The 23587-nt window shown below is 44.2% G+C and overlaps 1 protein-coding gene across 1 annotated transcript in view; it reads right to left on the bottom strand.

The window, feature by feature from the left end:
* LOC119661227 (protein N-terminal glutamine amidohydrolase) overlaps nt 1–19721 on the bottom strand; it is a 242238-nt gene extending 222517 nt beyond the window's left edge. Inside the window, exon 1 of the mRNA XM_038070453.1 lies at nt 18907–19721. Within this exon, the coding sequence (XP_037926381.1) occupies nt 18907–18974 (68 nt within the window). The 5' untranslated portion in view covers nt 18975–19721. The remainder of the gene's footprint in view (nt 1–18906) is intronic.
* Nucleotides 19722–23587: the final 3866 nt, after the last annotated feature.

Genomic DNA, 23587 nt, shown 5'->3' with positions numbered 1-23587 from the left:
GGTACTCAAATGATACGACACAGATATGGAATTTTGAATTTCCGGGTGATATTGGTGATCATTTTCTATGCGCTTCTTCCATATAGCAACACAGAAGTAATGTTAGCACAGAACAGTATCAACTTGAGTGGGAGCGGATCTAGCGCTGTTAATGCATTGGGCTATATCCACAGCGATGCCACTGCCGGCAGAAACCACGCTTCCTAAATATACTCATTGACCGATGCGTTCGATGCTCTGCCTATTATTGAGATAGGGAGGGTGCGATGACCCATCATCCAACTCTACTTGCCTCTCTTTCCAAATCGAGAGTCATTTGGCCAAGGGCCATAACCCAGTGAAAGATAAAACAGATGTCATCAAAGTAAACAAGATGTTTGAAAAAAGATGTCAAAGTCCAATGAATTCTTCCACGTCCTCCGGTAAGGCGGCATGAAGAACGTCACCGATAACAAGAAGAAATAATATTCGTGACATGATGCAACCCTGGCGAAACCCGCTTTGGAAACCAAAATCCTTCGAAATTTCACCTCGGTGTAGCACGTGACATTTTGCTCCATCATATGTCGCTCTGATAATAGCTGTTAGTTTCTCCAGAAACCCCCTCCTGCGTAGACCACTCCAGATACACTCCCTGTTCATGCTATCGAAAGCTCTCTCGAAATCGATGAAGAGCAGGTGCAACGAGGATCTAAATTCCCCGTGAGATGCTCCTTAACACGTTTTCAGGATTATTCAGGGTAAACAGATACCCTTTCAATGTTCATACCCAAAACGAGCGCTCTTTTTCCACTCTCTGGGAAAGGTCTCCTATTTCCAAGATTCCCGTACGAGTGGAAGTAGCAGATCCACAATACCTGCAGGACCAGCGATAAGCAACTCTACCGGGAGAGGTCAAGCCCAGCAGCTTTACTGCGGTTGTGTGCATTGATGGCCGAAATGATTTCTCTCCTGCTTGGAGGAACACGCGTGACCATCAGATGGCATTCAGATCACCTATCACAATCATAATTTCACCTTTAGGAAGCCTCCCTGCGTTTAACTGCTCGTAGAAAGCATCCTCCTCCACTACACCGGAACCCTTCGACAGTACGTAACATTGTACATTCAATTGTGATGCTCCTTAACCGGGACCGGAATCTTGCAGTTGAAAGGCTGTCAAAAATTGGCTCCCAGGTCAAGAAAGCGAGCCTTGCGGTGGCCGTCAGAAACAATCCGACACTGGATTCGCGTCTGTTACCACTTGGCTTGGAGTACAAAGCGCATCATCAGGAGAGGAGTATTCTCCAGGTTATCACCATCTTACTTCGTTTGTTTTCAAAATCTCCAGGTTACATGGATGGGATTGGCTGTAATTCTCAATTCTCAAGTTGGAGAAAGCGAACATTATGAGGACGCTCGCATCATAGTCTGTTTCCAGTAGCCTATCTAAGGCATGGTTCAGTTAAGTTTCAAAATTTTAAGTTTGCTAGCCCACAGATTTCTATCCCTTTTAATCACCTCTTTCGACAAGCAGTTAAGACTTTGAGTCTATTGTTAAGCCCTAACAGGGCATAAGAACTCTTGATCCTCCACCTCCTCGCCGTCTGCCTTGTCTAGGTGCTGATTGTTCTGAGTCATTCGTCGTTCCTTTCTGGTTGAGATTAATAAGTAGCGTACAAACCATCCCCTACTCTCTTGGAGAATCTGTACCATTGCGGATTTATCCGATCCTTCTTCTCTTTATAAACACTTTCCTTGAATGAACTATTTTAATTGGTTCCGAATCTAAGTCGACTCAGTTGAGAATGATTCCTCCTTTCGTTACAGCTCTCAAATGAAATTATTCTAACGCGCTTCATGGCCGAACTTCACGCTTTAAGGCATAAATCAGATGACGTGATTGAGCGAATTGAATTCTATTAGATTGTTGCAAATGAAATGACCGTTTTGGTACTAAAATTTCAAACGACTGTAAAGCTTACAAAAATTTATTTATTTACTCAAAATAGATGCGTCTATTCAAAGCACTTCTCCCAGCGAGATTCAAGAGCATGTATGCCAGTTTCGTAGAAGTCCAACTGTCGGGGGTTGATAAATTCGTCGAAAGCAATTTTGACAGCCTCTTCATTCCCAAATTGTTTTTCCGCCAAAAAATGATCCAAATGTTTAAAAAAGTGGTAGTCGATTGGCGAAAAGTCCGGTGAATATGGTAGATGAGGCAGAGTCTCATACTGCAATTCGTTCAACTTTTGAAGCATTGTTCTGGAAACATGAGGTCGTGCATTGTCGTGAAGGGGTATCACACCATTTCTGTTGACTAATCTCGGCCGTTGAATACTCAATTTTAGGTGCATTTCCTCGAGTTGGGCACAGTATTTCTGTGAATTTATTGTTTCTCCAGGTGCCAAAAAAGAATAGTGGATAACTCCAGCTGTAGACCACCAAACAGTCACCATTACCTTCTTCGAATGGAGGCTCGGTTTCAGCATATGCTTCGGTGGCTCATCAGCATCTAGCCATTCTGCTGATCGACGACGATTGTCATCACGTGTCACTATTTTGTGCAAAAAGGATTCGCTTCTGTTGCCGAAGAGTAAAGAATTGCAAATTTCCTTTCGAAGGGCCATGTTTTGCTCCGTAAGGGCATGCGGAACCCATTTGTCGAGCTTTTTCACCTTTCCAAGTTGTTGCAAGTGCCGCGAAGCTGTCGAATAGTGTACGCCCAGTTTCTCTGCAATGATCGTTACAGATTGACGTTTGTCGGATCCGACTAGCAAACGCAGCTCTTCGTTGTCAATCGATGGTCCTGGATGTCTACGTGGCTCACTTTGAAAGTATACGTCGCCTGACCTGAATTTTTCGAACCACCGCCGTGTGGTTCGTTCGCTTATCGTATCAGCTCCAAATGCGCTGTTCCTGGCCACCTCCACTGCTTTATGACCGAGTTTGAGCTCATACAGTTCTTGGTTCTTTTCCATCCTTTTTTTCCTTTTTATTCACTGTTTTTCACAACGATAGCCAAAACTGAAATGACTCATTGATTAAATGTAGGAGTATTTATACTTCATTATCCGACACCAACAGCGTCAACTGGTGGTGGTTTGATACAAGAAGATCGCAACTAACTTCACTTGATTGCCAAATCAGCCATTTCATGTGCAACAACCTAATAGTTTGGTTCTCTTATTGGGCCTAAGGTACCCTAAGCGTGACCTGTAGAATTTCCAGAGTTTCTTATTATCTCATATTGTTCATATTATAGTAGTGTTAGTTAATATTATAGTAATTTTCTATCATTTTAGCACATGCTCAATCCAACCAAAATTCCACTTTGTGCGAAAAAGACTCAGATCAGTTGGTCGTTCATATCCAAGTTAACCAATGGATTCATTTTTTACCGAATATCTCGACGGTCCATCTAGTTAGCCATTATAATTATTATTCTGTTAAGGGAAAGTCGCACCGTGTCCTTGAAGAACTATTGTGCCCTTTTACTGGTTATAGTGTACCTATTGATCATAGTATCTCAAGCAGGCCTATAACCAATAGGCCCGCCCAGTATAATTTCCTCAACCGTTCCTCTTCATTTCTTAGATTCATAGCCATGAAACCGTTTCCGATTCCACAGAAGGGTTCTGGCCCGTAGAAAGGTGTCCCTGATCCCTTCTTAGCTAGTTCGTCCGCCGCCTCGTTGCCTTCCAAACCAGCATGGCCTGGATCCCAAAGTATCCAGACCTTGTTGGACGAACCGAGTGTATTCAGTCTCTCAAGGCATTCCCATACCAGTTTAGAGTTCACCTGGTTAGACCTAAGTGTCTTGATCGCTGCTTGGCTATCGGTGAGAAAAGCTATGTTCTGCCTCCTATAGTTCCTTTGCAGATTAAAGGAGGCACATTTGTCTATGGCGTATATTTCCGTCTGGAATATGCTAGTGTACTTGCCCATAGCTCAAAGTACATTTTCCTTGGACCAATGGCACCGACACCCGCTCCCTCTGCTGTGAGGGATCCATCAGTGTACCAAGTAATCAGTTACTGGTTTAAGCCGTATGTCGCAGCCACGCTCTCACAGTTTGCCTTGTTACTCCAACGTGTTTCAAACTTTTTATCGAAGTGAAACCTCGTTGTCATGTTATCCCTTGGTATCAGTAATTCGGGTTACCGCTTAGAAAGTATTTAGATTTAGGTAGCTACCCGCCTCACTCATACTACCGGCCATTCTGAATATTGATCTCCCTGCCTGCATCTGTATGTGCAGATGGAGAGGGGTTAATCCCAGCAGGACCTCCAAGGATGCCGTTGGGTATGTCCTCATTGCCCCACTGATACACACGCAAGCCAGCCTTTGGAGCTTATCTAATTCCCTGGCTTGTGTGTTGAGTTCGGTTCTTTCTGCCCAGATTACCGCTCCAGACGTAATCATTGACCTTACTATTGTAGTATTTATCCAAAGTAGTATCTTCGGACTGCAACCCCATATTTTTCCTGCTATGGATCTGCAAGTCATCAGAGCCCTCGTGGCTTTCCGACAAGTGTTCGACAATTTCACAAATATTTGACCTCTGTTTCTCGTTTCACTTCTATATCATGTAATGTTATGGCTCTCAGGTGATCAAGCTTACGTCTCCTAGTGAATGGTACTATGGTGGTTTTGCCTGGATTGATCCGCAGTCCCACCTTCCTGCACCAGGCATTAGTAACCCATAGTCCAGTTTGGATTCTATCACATAGGGTATCTTCATATTTACCCCTACAGATTAAAACAATGTCGTCCGTGGACTTGCATTCTAGTATTTGTTAACACGTGCAGGAATTCATCCACTACCATACTCCACATCAGCAGCCTTGAATGGTGTTCATGATAATAGAATTTGTACCTGTTTGTACCTCTATTTGCCTGCTTTCAAGCATTTTGCCCATCCAGAATGCCAGGGCGTTTCCCACTCCTTTGCGGCTCAGGGCATCTTGTATCTCTGTGTGCGATGTGTTGTCCAATGCTCATTTGATATCCAACGCCGCGCACAGTGCAATTTCTTTTGTTTCTATGACATCCCGTAGTACCTTTGTCAGCTGATACAGAGCAGTTCCAGTTGACCGTCCTGCCAGGTAAGCGTGCTGACAGTGATGTAGGGGATTACGTTTTAGAACGTTAGTTATAATATAGTTGTCTATGACCTTCCCCACCGTTTTGAGTACGAACGATGTTAGGCAAATTGGTCTGAAAGATTTAGGGCGAAAAGGATGCCCATGGTATGTACATGCCCTTACCACCCTCAGAAGAGACTCTAAGATTTCTAGGCCTCTCTGGATAAGTGCTGGGAAAATATCATCTACTCCGGGAGATTTCAGTGGGTTAAAAGTTCCCACTGCCCATCTTAGCCTAGCTTCTGAGTATACATCTTTTGCTAGTTTCCAGCTCTCCTTCCTTCCCCTTTTATTCGTTGCTGGGGTGTCAGGCAGAATGTTGTCGCCTGCCACCGTGGGGTAGGACCCCGGGAAATGAGTTCAGAAAAGCAGCTGTATCCTGTCCTCCTCATTCTCGGTAAATGTCCCATCTTCCTTTTTCAAGCAGACAGAGGATATTCCCCCGTCTTTGGCTACAGCCTTGTACAGCCTGGTCACTTCTGTGATCTGTTCGATCCCTTCACAGAATTCCCTGAAGCTGTTCCGTTTCACTTCCCTGATCGCTTTGCTATACGCAGTCAGTGCATTTTTATACCTCTGCCAGTCCCCGGTTTATTTTGCCCGGTTGAAGAGTTTTCGTGCCACTGTTCTCATTCTGGCCAGGTTCTTGTTCCACCATGGTACATCCCTTGACGACTTGACTGTCTTAGCCAGATAGCTGGCCTTATATGCGTCAAGTTACCCATACCAAGGGCAATAGCATATTACAGTTAAGTAAATACAAACTAGTATTACTCTAAATTTAAAAACGGAACACAAAATGGAAAGGTTGACACTATCGAACTTCGTCATTTCATCACCAGCTAAGCCTCTTAAGTAACATGGTTACACAAATCAAATCAATTCTGTCAGGCAGACTCACGTGTTGAGATTTTACATATGTGGGAAGCACCTGCCGGGTAGAACCACCAGGACTGTAGTCAACAAACTTTAATTTTTAAACTCGTAAAACGTAAGGTGGTCGAAGAAAAAATCTATTTCTTCCCCATACCACATATGTATATCATCAATATATATGTTTATATAGGTCCCTTTGCTGCCCTTTGATATATATAGACATACATATATTATACTTTGATTACAGAAATTTTACACTCTTTGGTATAAGGAGCTTCAATAAAATGCGAAGTAGTCGGCTTTGTTCGGGATCTTATCCCGTACAATCTGTTAAAACTCATAACCCTCGACCCTTAAGGAGCGAACGTAGGTTGAACATGTTTACCGAATCTTCAAGGATGTGCAGAAATTGCGAGCAACTAAACTTGGAAAGGGATGTAGTTATGGCGACATTCATTTGAAGTTTTCACTTAGTAAAAAGTTCGCTACTGGTAAACTGCTGGCTTTATATTTATTGGAAAGAAACTAAAAAGCTACGAAAACGTCACTTCTGTAGCTCCGCGACGATCCTGATGCAAAATCATCTTGTCTTCCATTTGATTACAATTTATTTCAGCGAAATATGACTGGAACTCCCTAACAAGACAAGACCTAACAAAACTTTCTATCATATTTGATTGTCTTTTCAACTCCTGAACTTTTCCGGAAAAATCCAAGATTGTTGATTTATTCAAATCGGCTTCCAGTTGGCAATAATTTAACGGCAAGACGCAATGATAATAAGGATTTATGTTCCAAATAGACAAAGCGGAGCTAAATCCCTAATTTAAAAATTCATACAACCAATGTCGATGTTGCTGGAATTCGTTAGACATCGCATATGCATAACTTCCACTGTCAGAACGAACCTTCACCGCAAAGTTTTTCTTCATTAGATGGATATTCCCAAAACATTTTGTTTACATTGTCACATTTGCTGTGCTTCCATGGGAAAATTGAATTGAATTTCGATGTTTATCTTTCGAAAAGTTCATGACGCCCCTCCTCCATTACTGATTGTGTATCTTTCAATCTTACGGTTAGATGACGACATGTTTTCCCTCCTTGTTGTCAATGTGAATTAAATTTTTGTTTATATTTTGACCGTAGTGGGATGTAAGGTGTAAGTTCAATTCACTTCACTCAACTTTCATATTCTGGGATGTTTCCATTCCCAAATTAATGAATCCTGTGGGCGTGAGTAAAGCACTCACATTCGTTTGCTCTGAGAAAAATATAAAACACACTGGCATCCTACGACCTGTCAAATGCGTGAAACCACTCGAATCCTTATGAATCAATTTTCAAAATCTTCCATAGTCGCTTCCATTCAATCTCTCCTACTTGTTCCTATAAGGACTATACCTATGTGATGTGCACTCTAGCCAAGGATTTTGCGGGAAGCAGAACTCTATTAAAATCGATTCGTTGTCTGCCTGTCTATTCTTTTGTCTATCACTCCCGATTCACCCGGGAACAGCCAAATGACTGTGAAAGCTGTTCAGCGGATAGCATGATTTTCCATTGTTTTTTACAAGGAAGATTACAAAATTTGTTTTTCCTAAATCTTCTTAGAAATGATTGTGATTATGGATGGTTTAGCGGTTAGAGTATTAAGCTTTTACAATGGAAACGCTAGGTTCAAATTTTGTTGGTAACACACTGATTGAGTCGTAAGCTGGATTTCAGATATAGATCAATTCCGAAGTGAAAGAGTACCTAAGTTAAATAAAAATAATAATTTCGAACGAGCAGAATTGCAATGAATGCCGGCGTTGGAATTGTCAAAGTGAATATTCAGGTGGACTATGGTCAACATCTACTGTTCCAAAATCCTGGAAAGATATGTCAACGACTGGTTGTTCGCCCACTTTGGTCATCACATAGTGAAAGAGCAACACGGCTTCGTGAAACGTAGGTCCACTGCCTCCAACCTTGACTTTATAAAACTTTGTCGCCAAATGTCTAAATTCACGGCAAGAAGTGCATACCATTTACACTGACTTCGCTAAAGCCATCGACACTGTAAATCACAAGATACTTCTACCCAAACTCTCGTCTCCAAACGTTCCCATACCACTTGTTTTATGGCTTGCCTCCTACCTTTCCAACCGATCCTGCCGCGTCTATATTGACGGCTGTACTTCCCGCTCCTTCTCCCTCTCTTCTGGCGTCCCACAGGGATCTATTCTGGGTCCTTTATTATTTTTATTTTTTATTAACGACTTTCTTCCCCTCCTTACTTGTCCCTTTTTGCTCTATGCAGACGACCTTAAGCTGTTTTCCGCTATATGGACTGTCTCTTCGATCTAACCGGGACACTCTGGTTCGTTGGTGCCCGACTAATGGTTTAGCCCTAAACGTCAGAAAATGTCACTGTTTGTGCTAGTCCCTAAAATCCTCACCCACTTCTTTCTCTTACTCTCTTAACGGACATTCCTTATCCTGCCTCAATTCCACTCAAGATCTCGGAGTCTGCTTCGACAATAAGCTTCGCTTTGACACCCATTGCCTTGATGTCATCAATCGAGCAGCAAAATTGTCAGGCTTCGTTAATCCTCTGATTTTGACTCCATCCAACCCTCCTTAGCTCTCTTCAATTCCCTCGTGAGGAATACCCTCGAGTATTGCTCCGTGATCTGGTCAACCTCCCGTAACTGTGATTGTCTTCCCCTTGAAAATGTGCAACGTAAATTCACCAGTTCCCTCTTCTTTAAGAAAAGCTTCCCTTGTGTGGACTACCCCTCCCGCCACTGCTTTCTGAACCTTCCCTTCCTACAACAGCGTAGATCCTATCTGGACCTATGCTCATTTTTTAAACTTTCCTCGGGTCTGATGGACTGCTCCGCCGATGACGACATCACTTGCCGTCCTGCGTCTTATAACACAAGTAGCGCAGACATCTTCAACGTGCCCTTCGCAGAGCTCAAAGTCTAATTTCATTCCCCGATTCCTAGGCTTCGCCGAAATTACCACGCAGAAAAGCTTGGTCCTTTTAATTTCTCCACTTTAAGTAATTTTAAAGGTAGGATAAATTTTGCTTTCTCCTCCTCCTGAGGACAATAATTCATTGGAATTTACTCTGTTTGCATGAGCGCAGAGCTAGTTAAAAACTTGATCTCGTATGCCCACCAGTCCCTCAGTGCAACTACATTGAAGTCTGCCGTTGACGGTATTTGCATTTGAAAAACTAAATGAAAAATTGGCATAATTGCGATATGTTTCGAAACGAGTTGAAGTGAAACTGGGGATAATTCAATAATGAAGGGGTATCTGCACGGTCAACTTTCGTAGCTTTGCTAATCTTGGTCTTAGCTTTACCGTCGCACAACAGTCAGTAGTCAAACCGGATGATCATTCTGGCAATCTCAATATCGACGTTCATTACAAAGTGGCGCCCAAATGAAAGACATGATCCACGAAGCGGCCTCTGCAACCCTCGTGGTCACCAAGCCGGGTAAACGGTACATCAACCGAGATACTTGGCTTTGAAATGATGGTGTTGAAATGAAGGTCCGTGAAAAGAAACGCCTCTACCACAAATTATTGACGATAAAACGCCTGCTAATTGGCAAATTTATAAGAATGCTAACCGGGAAGCAAAGAAACCAGTCGCTGTCACCCGAGCGGTCCATTACAAAAATCTTTACGATAAACTGGACACTCGAGATGGCGAGAGAGATCTGTATCGACTTGCTAAAAGCCGTAACGAACATACACAGGATATCGGACACTTCTATTGCGTTAATAACAAGAACGGTACTTTGCTTACCAACCGTCGAGCCGCAACGGATAGATGGCGAGAATACTTCGAGCAGATTTCAACTGAAGAATTTGTTCATCCTCCACTTCCAAATCATTGCCGGCATTTGAAGGAATTCCACCTGTCAGTGCAACTGGTGCTCAGAGGTCGCGGTGAGGAAGACGGGGCGGCAACCCTGTCGGCCAAACCAAAACCAAGTGGCCGAGGAGAACCTCCATAGTGGTGGCACCGGGAGACACTGTACTCATTTTGGCTTGCCGGCCGTGATGCAGTAGGCGAATGCTCCAAAGACCTAATCAAGGCGATCAGACCCGAGTCTGCACGGCGACTGATCTGAAGTGGCAAATTGGTCACGAAACCTTATTAGGGGTATACTTGTACCATGGGAACCGAGATAGCCCCTGGACTCTCATACTTCGGGTGAACTCCCGTTGTATGTGAGTACAGCTCGGTTGTTTGCAGTTGGCCCCCTAGTGGGAGTTTCATGGGGGGTGTTGGTTATACTCAAGCGAGAAGAGATCTTCGGGCCTCGGCGTGGTGTTGCGTTTCAACACGGGTGCCGTGCTCCTTAGTTCGGTAGAGATTTAGGTAGGTCTTGCATCCACCAGTATGAATGCTAAGCCATGCACTTGGTATAGACTGGTACCGTTGTTGCTTGTCACAGCGGGGCTCTGATTGTGGTCACAAAATCAATCCGTGTCTTAAGAAGATCGTGAGATTAAGTCGTCCAGACAGGTGCTCACGTAAAACCCTCAAGGACCCACTGTCAGCGCGACTAAAGTCGAGGAAGCAATAAAGCGAATATAATCGGGGAAAGCAATAGGATCTCATGACATTGCAGCTCTGGAAAGGGAAGAGCTGAGACCCAACACTGACAATTGTATTCGCGAATCATTGAAATAACCGTGAATCAAGCTGGGTTTGTCAAGAACTGCTTGCCGTAACCCTACGCGGGTTACTCATGAAGAAATATCGCTCTCTTTACATTATATTTCTGGATCTGGAGAAAGCGTTTAACCATGTGACAGATTGAATCTGAATAAAACTGAGTTTCTGACGACCGATCCCCGTGAAATAGGCACTATCAGTGACAGTGACCTACGCAGAACTCAGCGATTTATATATCTCAGGTCGATGCTATCAGCCAATGGAGAACTGTGTTATGAAATTGCTTCACGCATTAGCGCAACCTGGATTAAGTGGTATTTTTTTGTAATGGACGTATCAACGAACGTCTCCAATCTAAAATTTACCGCAATTCCGTCTGCCTTGTCCCCCTCTATGGTTCTGAGTATTGGCCAATTATAAACGACAATAAACGGCGTCATACGGTAATGGAGGCGAAGATGTTGCTTTGGAATAATGCCGTGCCACGCTTTGATCACATCCAAAATGAAGATATCCGCGATGGATATGGGGACCGCGGAAAAATTGTGAGATGTATCCACATCAGGCGTTTGATGGAGATGTCGCAATCGATCACAACGAGCCGACCCTGCTTGTGAACGGAACAAAGGCTAAAGAAAAATAAGAAGAAGATGAACTGAATTTTCAATTTGAGGACTTCGTTTTCCCCTCCTCCTCTCTAACTCATGAAGCTCACGGTAATAAGAGGACATCCTCTTTATGGCTTAAGGATACCACGGCAGGGTTGGAACCAAAGGCCGCTCCTCATGAATATCTGAGGCAGAAGAAGCATCGATTGAGGGTGTGATCTATCGTCGATTTTCCCTATTTCATTTTCCAGCTTTAGCGATGTTGACCCAAGCATCTGCTTAAGTACACGTGAAGTTTTGTTGAGTGACTCGTGAGGGACTAAACTATTCAAAGGACCACCCCATTCACGGTCAATTTTGCCAATATTTTAGTTTTGGGAATAGCTTCCCGATTTTAAATTATCGTCCGATCCCATTAAGTTATTATATGATATTACGTTTCTTGTGTTTGAACCTGATTTTCGTTCGATTCCAAATCTTCTCGTCTAACTTCTCAGTAGGACTCTTATGTGATTTGGGCCTAGTAATGCCGTGGTAGTACCTTAAATGCTGTGCATCGTTTCAAAGAAGAGAATATTGAGGGGATGCAATCGGAAATGGGAATTTACTTATATCAGTAGACATTCAACTGAAAAAACTCCAACACTGGATTCCGCAAATGTTAAAGATTTGGAGCACATTAAGACCAATAGAAAGAGATGAGGAATGTAGAGCAACACAGTCATCATCATGAACGGCGCAATAACCGGTATCCGGTCTAGGCCTGCCTTAATAAGGAACTCTTGACATTCCGGTTTTGCGCCGAGGTTCACCAATTCGATATCCCTAAAAGCTGTCTGGTGTCCTGACCTACGCAATCGCTCCATCTTAGGCAGGGTCTGCCTCGTCTTCTTTTTCTACCATAAATATTGCCCTTATAGACTTTTCGGGCTGGATCATCTTCATCCATACGGATTAAGTGACCCGCCCACCGTAACCTATTGAACCGGATTTTATCCACAACCAGACGGTCATGGTATCGCTCATAGATTTCATCGTTATGTAGGCTACGGAATAGACCATCCTCATGTAGGGGGCCGAAAGTTCTTCGGAGTATTCTTCTCTCGAACGCGGCCAAGAGTTCGCAATTTTTCATGCTAAGAACCCAAGTCTCCGAGTAATACATTAGGACTGGGAAGATCATAGTCTTGTACAGTAAGAGCTTTGACCCTATGGTGAGACGTTTCGAGCGGAATAGTTTTTGTAAGCTGAAATAGGCTCTATTGGCTGCCAACAACCGTGCGCGGATTTCATCATCGTAGCTGTTATCGGTTGTGATTTTCGACCCTAGATACGAGAAATTATCAACGGTCTCAAAGTTGTAGTCTCCTATCTTTATTCTTCCCGTTTGACCAGTGCGGTTTGATGTTGGTTGGTTTGTTTACAACACAGTAGACGCTGTAAAGCACAAGGGAAGCTTCCATCAAGGAAACTGAGTAATCATTGGGTGAATTTCGTCGATACTGACATCTGAGCCATAGCAAACTTCTTCACTAGAAAATGCGTGAAATTTAGGTGAATGGACGATGAAGTCGCTTGAGGTGAAGATTCAAACAAACCAGCTTAAGGGGGTCATCCCGTGTGTCGGATCCGCGGAACCGAATTTTTTTTGGCATCAATTGTATCTAGATATAGTGTAGAATATATGGGCAAGTGATTTTTTGATATTCGAAGTCGTTCGGAAATTATAGTATTAAACACGTGATAAGTCACATGACAGATTTATGTCGATCGCCGTAATAAAGCTCGTATTTATCGGTCCAAATGACGTTCGAATAACTCCGCTAAAAGGACAAGAATTGAAACCAAGGCTGTACATGTGTTTCTTAAAGAAATCTAAATTTTATGGACTAGGTGTAGCAGATTAATGGTCAGTTAAGGTTTTATGGCTAAAAATCGCATTCTACTTTTTAATACTGTTTTTCTCGAAATTGCATGTTGAAAATCGGCTGCCACCATAGCCCAAAATCTATCAAGCGAAATTCTTTGTAATTTTCACGACTTATTCAGAACATATTTCTACGGTCCGCAAACTAGGATAATTGCGATTCATTGAGTAGTTTTTTTTTATTCATTGAAGAAGCCTTAAAAAAACACCAAAATTCACAAAAAAAATAGTTTAACACGGCACCAAAAATTTAGCTTTTAATATTTTTTAATAATCCTAGTTTGCGGACTGTAGTTAAGTCTGTCTATGGTGGCAGCAGAAAAACACCTTTTTTTGGAGATGGGTGTATAAATTGATCTGTATTTCAACAACGAACTATGCGATCGGGCTGGAAAAATTACCTTGCACGCTCAAGATATTAGTAAATATATGGTGGAAAAATCGTATTCGTATCTTCATCCAGTTCTTCACAAAAAATTTCTAAAAAAAAGCCAAAAAGACGGCCTGCACACGGGATGACCCCCTTAAGATACAAACAAACGGGGTTAAAGCGTATTCAATCGATATCCTGCTAACTAAAGATCAGTAGATTTTTAGAGCCCAATATGAAATGCTTTTTTTGGGGGAGTAGGGTAGGTGAACGCTTTTACGCACAGAGTATTGGACTCCCGCAACAATACGCTGTCGGACTACCAACTAAACATCTCCCTGTCATCAGAGAATTAGCCTGGAACCGTTTGACATATTACTTCGATCTTGCCCGGTCGTTCTCCCGGAGCCGTCAAGTCAGGAAAAGGGAGTTTGTGGTTTAGGGAACCGCTTGCCTTCCGGTCCCTCCGGCGGTCAATCTTCTTCGCAATAAGAAGAGCCCGAACATAATGCGGAACACGACTCCAGCTGCCAGCGCTCTTCAGCATCCCTCTGACAATGTTGTCGGGAGACAGCTCCCCTGTGTCTGACGAAAATATGAAATGCTTAAAGGAAAGGGGAGGGATCACGGAGATAAGAAATATATACGAATAAACTTTTTTTGAAGGAGGCTCAGAGCTTTGACAACTTGGTCCATAATCATAAACCGCGTTTTCCCTGAAATATTTTAGATATTTGAAGAAAAGGGGCTGTAGAGATCAGATATAGGAAATTCAGGTATGAAAGCGTTTATTCTTTTCTCATATAAAAAGATTGAGGGAGCTGTCTTTTGTAATGCTCATAAGCATAAGTGGAATACTAATGTTTAGTGTGTCCTCAAATCTATTTCAAAGGGAAACAATACTTTTGCGATATCTCAAAGGAAAGCGATTTCCCAACGAAAAGGCGTTTCGATAAACGTCAATTTTAATTTTGTCAATTGATAAAGTACAGATATGTTTCCCGCCCAGATTTACAATTTAGTTACAAATTTCGTGCCTTTTAAAAAAACAAAACCAAAATAAAATTCAGAAATTCAGAGTGGATTGTGGCAAATATTTTTTATTTTGCATATACCAGTATTTCGGGAACAACTTGTTCTCTTCTTCAGTGTATATTTAGAGTATTTATTTTCGCCAGAAGTGCTAAAAATATTCATATTTGTTTCTAAAGACTTGTTCACTCTTCATAACATGTAATCTTGCGAGGAAGAGTCTGCACGCTTTCCTGTGTCCGGATCTGAATTCCAGCGACCTAGTCGTGGTCAAGCTGGAGCAGGCGGAGGCAGAGAACGTGTATATTTCCTCAGCTTACATGGCTCACGACGCTCCGCCAGAAGAACTACCACATCTGACGAACACCATAGCAACAAAGGAAGCCAACCTGCTGATAGGCTGCGACGCTAATGCAAGGCATATGCTTTAGGGCAGCTCCGAATTCAACGAAAGAGATGAGTCATTCTTTGATTTTATTATTAGTTCAAATCTATCGGTGTGTAACAGGGAAAGTACACCAACCCTCCATTTCCGATGCTCGGAGAACTGGGACGGTTGAAAGGAGGTCCTTGATATCACCCTAATAACCGACAATGGGATTCTTAGGGTGGAGGACTGGAGAGTGTCTGACCAGAGATTCTTCTCTGATCACAGTTGGATACTTTTCAGTCTAGATCTCGCCGCAGAGGTTTCCAGGGCCCTTTAGAGACCCCAGGAGAATCGACTGGAGTAAGTTTGGTCCGGTAATGAAGAACAAACTCTCCGGTGCGCAAATCGGTAAGATTGGCAAGACAGACGAACTGGAGTCAAAGGTCGGGGCTATGGAAAAGGCATTCGATACCGCATTTAAAGTCTCGTGCCCTACTAAGTACAGCAAAAACACCCTGCCACCGTGGTGGAATGAAGATCTCTCTAGCCTCAGGAAGCTGACCAGAGAAATCTTCAACATCTGCTACAGGCAAAAATACTTGCAGCCATACAAGGACTGCCTGAAGAAGTACAAGTCGACCATCAGGACCGCCAAGAGGCGGTCTTGGTTGGACTATTGTCAGAACATCGAAAGCACAAGTGAATCCGCGAGGCCCAGTAAGATTCTGTCAAAGGATCATAAGAGCCCATCCTTTCTAAAAAAGCCGGTAGGCTCCTGGACGGAATCTTCTAGTGAAACCCTAGAGCTGCTGTTTCAAACGCACTTTCCCTCCGGTGAGGAGGACTGTGAGTCAGAACCTTGCTTGGAGGGTTTGCGGCAACCCCAGCTGTGCGAGACTATCAAATGTAATTACCGAGGATAGGATCGGCTGGGCTATAAACAGCTTCTCCGCATACAAATCTCCAGGCCCAAATGACATAATGACAGTCATGTTACAGAAGCAGCAGGAAAGGGTTGTGCCGTGGCTTGTTGAGATTTACCGGAGCTGCATCTCTTTAGGATAGTCCTGGAATTGCGCACAAGTGGTTTTCATACCGAAAGCGCACAAGCACGGTCATGAGTCCACGAAGGACTTTCGACCAATCAGCCTGACCTCTTTCGTGCTGAGGACCCTAGAACGCGTCCTGGACATTCACTTAAGGACGATTATGGAGAGAACGCCTTTCTCTAAGTCCAAGCATGCCTACCTCAAAGGAAAATCCACTGAAACCGCCCTCCACGAGGTAATTGGCACGATTAAGCGATCGCTGCAGTACAAGCAGTATACCCTTGCTGCCTTCTTGGATATAGAGGGAGTTTTTGACAACGTCAGTACCAACGCCTTCAAGAAAGCCTTGACCGGTATTAGATTGGAGGGGTATCTCACGCATTGGATTATATACATGCTAAATACTAGGATAATCCAGCCGGATCTGAGAGCCAACCACTCGACCAGAGCTGTGAACAGAGGCACGCCCCAGGGCGCCATCTCACCGGTGCTCTGGTTAATAGTAATGGACAAAATTTTACATACATTGGACAACAGCGGGGTGAAGGTGGTGGCGTATGCTGACGACTTGGTGATATTAGTATCAGGGATGTTTCTGTCCATTATAAGCGACATCATGGAAGAAGCGTTGCGAAAGGTGTGCCTGTGGGCGGCAAGATGCAGACTCAGCATAAACCCAGCCAAAACGCAACTGATGCTATTCTCCACCAAGACAAGGATACCTGAATTCCATCTACCACCGCTGAATGAACAAAGATTGGTTCTTTCCTCTAATGTAAAGTATCTGGGTGTAATCCTGGATCCTAAGCTAAATTGGAGATTGAACATAGAACTGAGGGTTAAGAGGCCTTCTTAAGCCTTCTATGCCTGCAAGAGAACCTTTGCAAAAAAATGGGGTCTCTGGCCAAGGATGCTTCTCTGGATGTACACCGCTGTAGTGCGTCCGATCCTAACGTACGGCTCTATTGTATGGTGCCAGGCTTTGAAGAAAAAATACAGTAGAACGAAGCTTAATAGGATTCAAAGAACCCTATGATACTGGGATTCTGCAGTTGTGCGCGGCAGATGCTCTCAATGTACTCCTGCATCTCCTCCTACTAGACCTCCACATTAAATATGTTGCAGAGTGGTGTGCCGTCAGACTACGTGAGTCCGGATGCTAGGCAGCGAAGTCTTACGGCCACAGCAACATCCTAGATGAAAAACCTCGGGAAATCTGGGCATCCCCCACGGACTATGCCACACGCATGGTGAACTTCACGAGAAACTTTGCTGTGGACCTTCCAACCCGGGCAAAGTGGAAGACCGGCGGCGTGTTGCAAGACTATGATACAGTTTACTTTACGGACGGATCAAAGATGGCCTGTGGAGTCGGGTCGGGGGTTTTCTCGAATACACACGATGTATCCAAGTCGTATAGTCTCCCAGGTTTCGCCAGTGTATTCCAGGCGGAAGTACTGGCGATATTGGAAGTCTGTCGATGGTTCGAACGAGATTGGAGCCCCAAGCGTAACACAGTCATTCTGACCGACAGTCAAGCGGCCATCAAGGCCTTGTACTCAGCGTCGACATCTTCTAGGCTGGTGGGGCACTGCCGACGGCACGCTCAAGGTCACTCTCCTCTGGGTTTTCGGGCATAGGAACATAGAGGGGAATGAGCGGGCTGACGGATTGGCCAAGCAAGGCTCTGCTCTTGGCAGTCCTTCGGTGGATACAGTCGGTGTCCCGCTGGCGGCTGCCGGGGGTCGAGTCTACTCGCACTACTTAGCAGCCGCGGGCCTAAGATGGCGAAGGCTTACAAGCTGTGCCAATTCAAAGAAAATTTGGCCCGCTTATAACATAGCCCGATCACGAGAGCTCCTGTGCCAGACGCGTGCAAATACATTCAAGATTACGGCGGTCTGCACGGGGCACTGGCCCATAGGGGACCCTGCCGCTAAGCTCGGCATACCCTACAATACGCATTGCTCAAACTGCGGAGAAGGAAGGGAAACCTTCATGCACTTTCTCTGCAATTGTCCAGCTCTGGCTAAAGTCAGGCTGCGGACACTGGGTAAATCATTCTTTGGGGACCTCAGAGAGATTTCTAACTGCAGGGTGGGGGAGCTGCTTTCTTTCGTGAATGTTACGGGCTGGCTCTGAAGATCCGAGCCAGCTGGACTCTGCCTCCCTACTCCCATAACAAAGGTCACGGTCTTAGGAGTTTGTGGCATCAAAACGGCGCACCAGAGTGTTAATTGGGCTCCTCGGAGCGACCACAGATACCTACCCTACCGTACTATCCATTTAAGGACGCTATTTTAACTTTTTGGGTTCTAAACACCGCTTCCGTCGCTAGGCAAGTATTTTTTATTTTGCATATACCAGTATTTCGGGAACAACTTGTTCTCTTCTTCAGTGCATATTTAGAGTATTTACTTTCGCTAGAAGTGCTGAAAATATTCATATTTGTTTCTAAAGGCTTGTTCTGATTGATACTGAAGCATACTAATCGAGACCTTTCATTTGATATCCAAAATATCTGGCATGGCGGCAATCGTGATCAACTTTGCTCATAGACTGTGCAATGAATTCCAATTAGATTTGAGATATTTTGTGTTTAATCTCTGGAAACAAGCCGCAAACCGTCAAATTTATCAAACAATTTCGTGCAAAATTAAGCACTTAGAGGCAGCCCTTCCGCTGCACTCGGCCATTCATGACTACCCCTAACTCGCACTCACAACATGAGTGCACTCATAAATAGAACATTTTAAAGCAGGACAACTGGAAACGAAACATCATCGAGACAGCATATTTTTAGGCGTTAGCAAAAGAAAATCAACACGAAACCACTTCTGCGGTCAAATGTCACTCACCAGTAGCACGAGACATACGAACAGTCCGCGATTTTTGGGAAGATGATAAAGTTGCTGTCGTTGGACATTTTCAGGTGTCGTTGTCGCGCCTGCTGTCAGAGAGAGCTTCCAAATCCACGCAGGATGACTTTCAAATGCGTTGCTCACACTATCTCCGGTGCGTCCTTGCACCACTTCTCCACTAATGTTTCCACAGGATTTTCGCTTGTCTGACACACCAGCCACGGTAAGCCCAAATTCCTTTATTACTTTTCGACTATTTACTCAACAAACTTAATTTCTGAACACACAAAAATTATTTTGGAAAAAATAGGGACACCGCTAGGGGATGAAAATTGAGAAAGAGCTATCTAGTCGCGGCGGGGCAAAGCGGGATGGTTGCAACATTCACGAGGAGACGAGATTCTCATCAACTCATCTGGGAAGTTCGCACTCGAGACTGCACTGCACAAAACTCGCAAAAATGCGTTTCTATCCAGTTGGAAGGCCCCTGGCCGGATTCACGCGATATTATAAATGAAACTGCACGTGAAACACCAAAGGCTAGCACTTTGCCTACTCCGCTTTCGGCTCCTTTTCGCAGACGCTCCAAAACTTGGATTTTCTGACAGAATCTGCTCTGATAACAATTCGAATGACAGAACGTGCGAGAAAACGTCGCGCTCTTGGCCCCGGTTAATTTCCGACTCGTTCGACCAGTGCTCCACTGCTCCAGTGCAAGATTTCCCTCATTGAATTGCTCCACGCGCAAATCTGCCTCAAGCAGAGGCGCGAGTCTCCCCCACCGTGGACAGGCCCAAGTCCTTCGTGTTCTGTGCACGTTTCCATGCTGACGGGGAAAGTGGGGAAATTTTTGTTTATGATTTTCTGAATGAAAATACGCACGTTTTCCGGCAGCTCGTCTGCGGTTAGGTTGCGATGGGAAATTCTTTGTTTTCATTTTTCTGCTCATAACAAAATGCGCAACTGGTACGCTGCAGTGCCAAACCGTGCACACATACACAGTTCGCTCATGTCAAACTGCTTTAAGAGCGTGCCTGAACGAGACGGATAGATATTCGACGCGGTCAATATGGGGAACGGAAAAGTGCTGCGGAATTTTTCTCATATTCCCAGTAAAATAGTTAATTCACCACAGTTCCGAGGTGGCTTCCATTGCTAGCACATTTGAAAGAAATCTGTTATTTAACGAATCTTTTTGTTTCTATTTCTTGCAGAAAATTAAACTGAAATGCTATGAATACGATACTTCCAACTGTCAACAAGGAGGCGGGATGGATAGCTCCAGTTTGAATACCTGTAGGCCATCGTAGCGTCTCAAGGGAGAGGTGGGGAAAGCACAAGAACTTTGTGGTCTGGCAGATTACTCACTGACACCTGACAGTTAGGTATAAAATTCATCAAATAACGAGAAGGAGAAACTTAAGATCCGGTATAGCTAAAAGGCATCTGACTTGGTGACTAGGTCTAGCTCCCAGAATGGACAGCATGACCTCGAAAGCGCTAATCGTAATGCGGCTCGACGTCTACCCGCCACGATGACCAGGAGCAAAGCTGCGCCTGCTGTATCTGTTTCGCTACAATCTGTGGTGGCGGGTAGACAGCGGATGAAATGGACACAGGAAATGAAACCCCACTATCATTCGCTCCTACTAGGAAATAATAACGGCGGATACATCTTACCGCGAAAGTTACTCCAGATGTGTTTAGAATGTAGCATATACGAGAAAGCGTCCGGTCCGCTGAGTGATTAGAGCACAAGGCTATTGTACGGAAGGTCGCGGTTTAAATCTCGTTGGTGGCAGTGGGATTTGTATCGTGATTTGACGTCGGATACCAGTCGACTCAGCTGTGAAAGAGTACCTAAGTCAAATCAGGATAATAATCTCGGGCGAGCGCAATGCTAACCACATTGCCTCCTACAGGGTACTGTAATCCTGTAGTGTACCGTTACGATCTTGAACGAAGTGCTCTGACACACTTCAAGGCCCTGATCCAATATGGATTGTTGCGCCAACGATTATTATTATTATATATGAAGAAGAGAGCCTCCAGAAAGTTCAGTTCTCAGTAAAGTAATCAAAAGAATATTTAGAGGTTACCCATCCACCATACTGAGCACGCTGAGTGGGTTGCCTCCGTAGGCAGCCGTCATACCATTATCCCAGCCATAAATTTGTTAGATGTTACTAAAGAAGTTCGGCAAGCCAGAAACAACAAGAGGAGGGGCGCTGGTCTATATCGCTTGCAGAATTTCCTGAACAAAAAGTTCATTTGTATACATGGTTGGCTAGCACATGGCATAAACCAGGTCACAGTGCAGGACGCGCAGATACAGGAGCGATTACTTTTCTACCAACCCTTTACGAATTTATCGTCCATTGTCAATGGAAGGGGCAATGGATACCTGATGACCAACAACATTCTCTCCGAGGAGCAGAAGGGTTGCCGAGTTAGATTAACGGGTTTGCAAAGAGCAACACATTACCCACTCGGTAGTTGTAGGACAGGCAATTAGATGCCAACTAAATCTCTTTAATTGCTATATCGATTAAGCTAAGGCTTTTGACAGAGTGCTGCACACCTGACTAATTGATATCCTACGTCTGTATCGCAATGATCCGAAATTAGTAAAGCTTTTGGCAACAGTCATGGAAGAGTCGCAAACTACCTTATCAGTGTGTTAATTTAAGGGTGTCAACACCTCAGAACTCATCCGAATACGGAGAGGCATCTTGTGAAGCTGGTACTGAAATCTCGGAGAAAAATAAAACAACAAAATAAGCGCAATGGATGTGTTCGCTCTTCCTTCACTGGCATATGCGTTCGAAATATTGCCGCGGACGGTGAACAATCTGGAAAATTGTCAGCACAGATACAGGCTACTATTTTCAAATTTCGAATGTGTCACCTAAGTTTCGCCCTGGAGACAATGAACTCCAAGGGCGTAGTTGACGTTGCGGCTGAAGTTGAAGGCAATACACGGTAAACATGTGAATTGCCTCTGCCTATCTTCATTGATCTCCATTTGTCGAAAAGGTGGCTGGGGAGTTCTGTACTGAGACGAAAGGATGTGTGTGTCATTCGCCAAGAGCGCTTATACCTAAAAAGATGACAGTGAAAAAGCTGGTGGAGAACGACCGATACAGAATATGTGGTTCGGCGTTGGAGACCTTGGGGCAATCTTATGGTGCAGTGATTGGTCAAAACCTTGCATGCAAACATGGGCTGACCACGGGAAGTTTACCGGTGTGAATCGTAGGCATTTATTGGGACCGGGAAGTTTTAGTTGATCGCTATATACCAAACACCAAGCCTGACTTGCTGTTAGCTGATATACCTCCGCGTATATTATGGGTGTTGCTGTCTCCCCCTCGCCAACATTCCACGAAAATACTGAGAAAAGAGGCCGAACTATGAGCCACCGTCTCGGCAAGTCAAAGAAATTTGGATTCTCGAGAGACTGGCTGAAGATCTCATAATATTGCCAGCTACAGGTTTTGTACTTGATTTTTTTTTACGGCTTCTCTAAACATCCTAGGACTCTCACACCTCAAACCTGGCGGAAATACACCACTTTGCAAATGTGCTCGATGTTGAAGAGGTACTCGACGCACTTTCTTATTGACCTACCACCGGCCAAGTGGGATTATCCGAGGCTAACCTCTTGGGGGTTATTACTAGTATTAGGTCAAATCCGGTATCTGCCGAGATTATGACAACTGGATAATGTCACGGGGAATTTCACTGAGTCCCAAAGAACTATGTGTCCCTTTGGCGGTTATATATTTCCAGCTTTGCAAAATTAGATACGAGAGAGTGAGAATTCCCACTATAACCCTAAGGCTTTTCTTGGTGAGATTCAAACAATACTGTAACCGTTCTTCTTATTTCCTGTTTGTCATGGCCATAAAGCCCTTCCACCTGCAAGTTCTCGTACATAGATTTGTGTTTCTGCTCCTTCCCGGTTAACTCGTCCGTTGCTTCATCGAATTCCTATTGGGTTAGAATGCCTGGAACCCAGAGTATCAAAATCTTATTCTTCCTTTTTTCAGTCTTCATGCCGTTCACAATGGGATCGTCTCGTGGTGATCGGTTGCGCCATTTTATTTTATTAAAGGATGAGTCCGGATAGCTGAGTGTTTAGAGCACAAGGCTGACTCACGGAAGGTCGTGGTTCAAATCTCCCTGGCGGCAGTGGGATTTGTACCCGTTATCTGACGTCGGATACCAGTCGACTCAGTTGTGAATGAGTACCTGAGTCAAATCAGGGTAATAATATCAGGTGAACGCAATGCTGACCACATCGTCCCCATCATCGCAAGACACCGCTCATTTTCTTTTATATCCGGCCAGCACTCAAAACCATAGAGGGCAACAGGAGGGAGACTGCGTTAAAGTTTAGATTTAAGAAGCTCATTGATATGTCGATCACAAAAAACGCCAGTTGTGGACCACCACTTCATCCAAGTTGAGTTAATGCGTGAAGCAATTTAATAACCCATTCCTCCATTGGCTGATAGCATTGACCGAGATATTTAAATTGTTCAGTACTGGGCAGGCCACTGCCATTGACAGTGATAGTGCTTGTCTCATGATGATGGGTCGTCAAAAGTTCAGTTTTTTTCAGATTTAACCTGAAACCATGTTGCATGAGGCGATCATTCCTTTTGGACAAGTT

Source organism: Hermetia illucens, chromosome 1, assembly GCF_905115235.1.
Source record: "Hermetia illucens chromosome 1, iHerIll2.2.curated.20191125, whole genome shotgun sequence".
In the NCBI taxonomy this organism is placed as follows: domain Eukaryota; kingdom Metazoa; phylum Arthropoda; class Insecta; order Diptera; family Stratiomyidae; genus Hermetia; species Hermetia illucens.
Note: the sequence above shows the minus strand (reverse complement) of the source record. Positions and strands in the feature narration are given on the sequence as shown.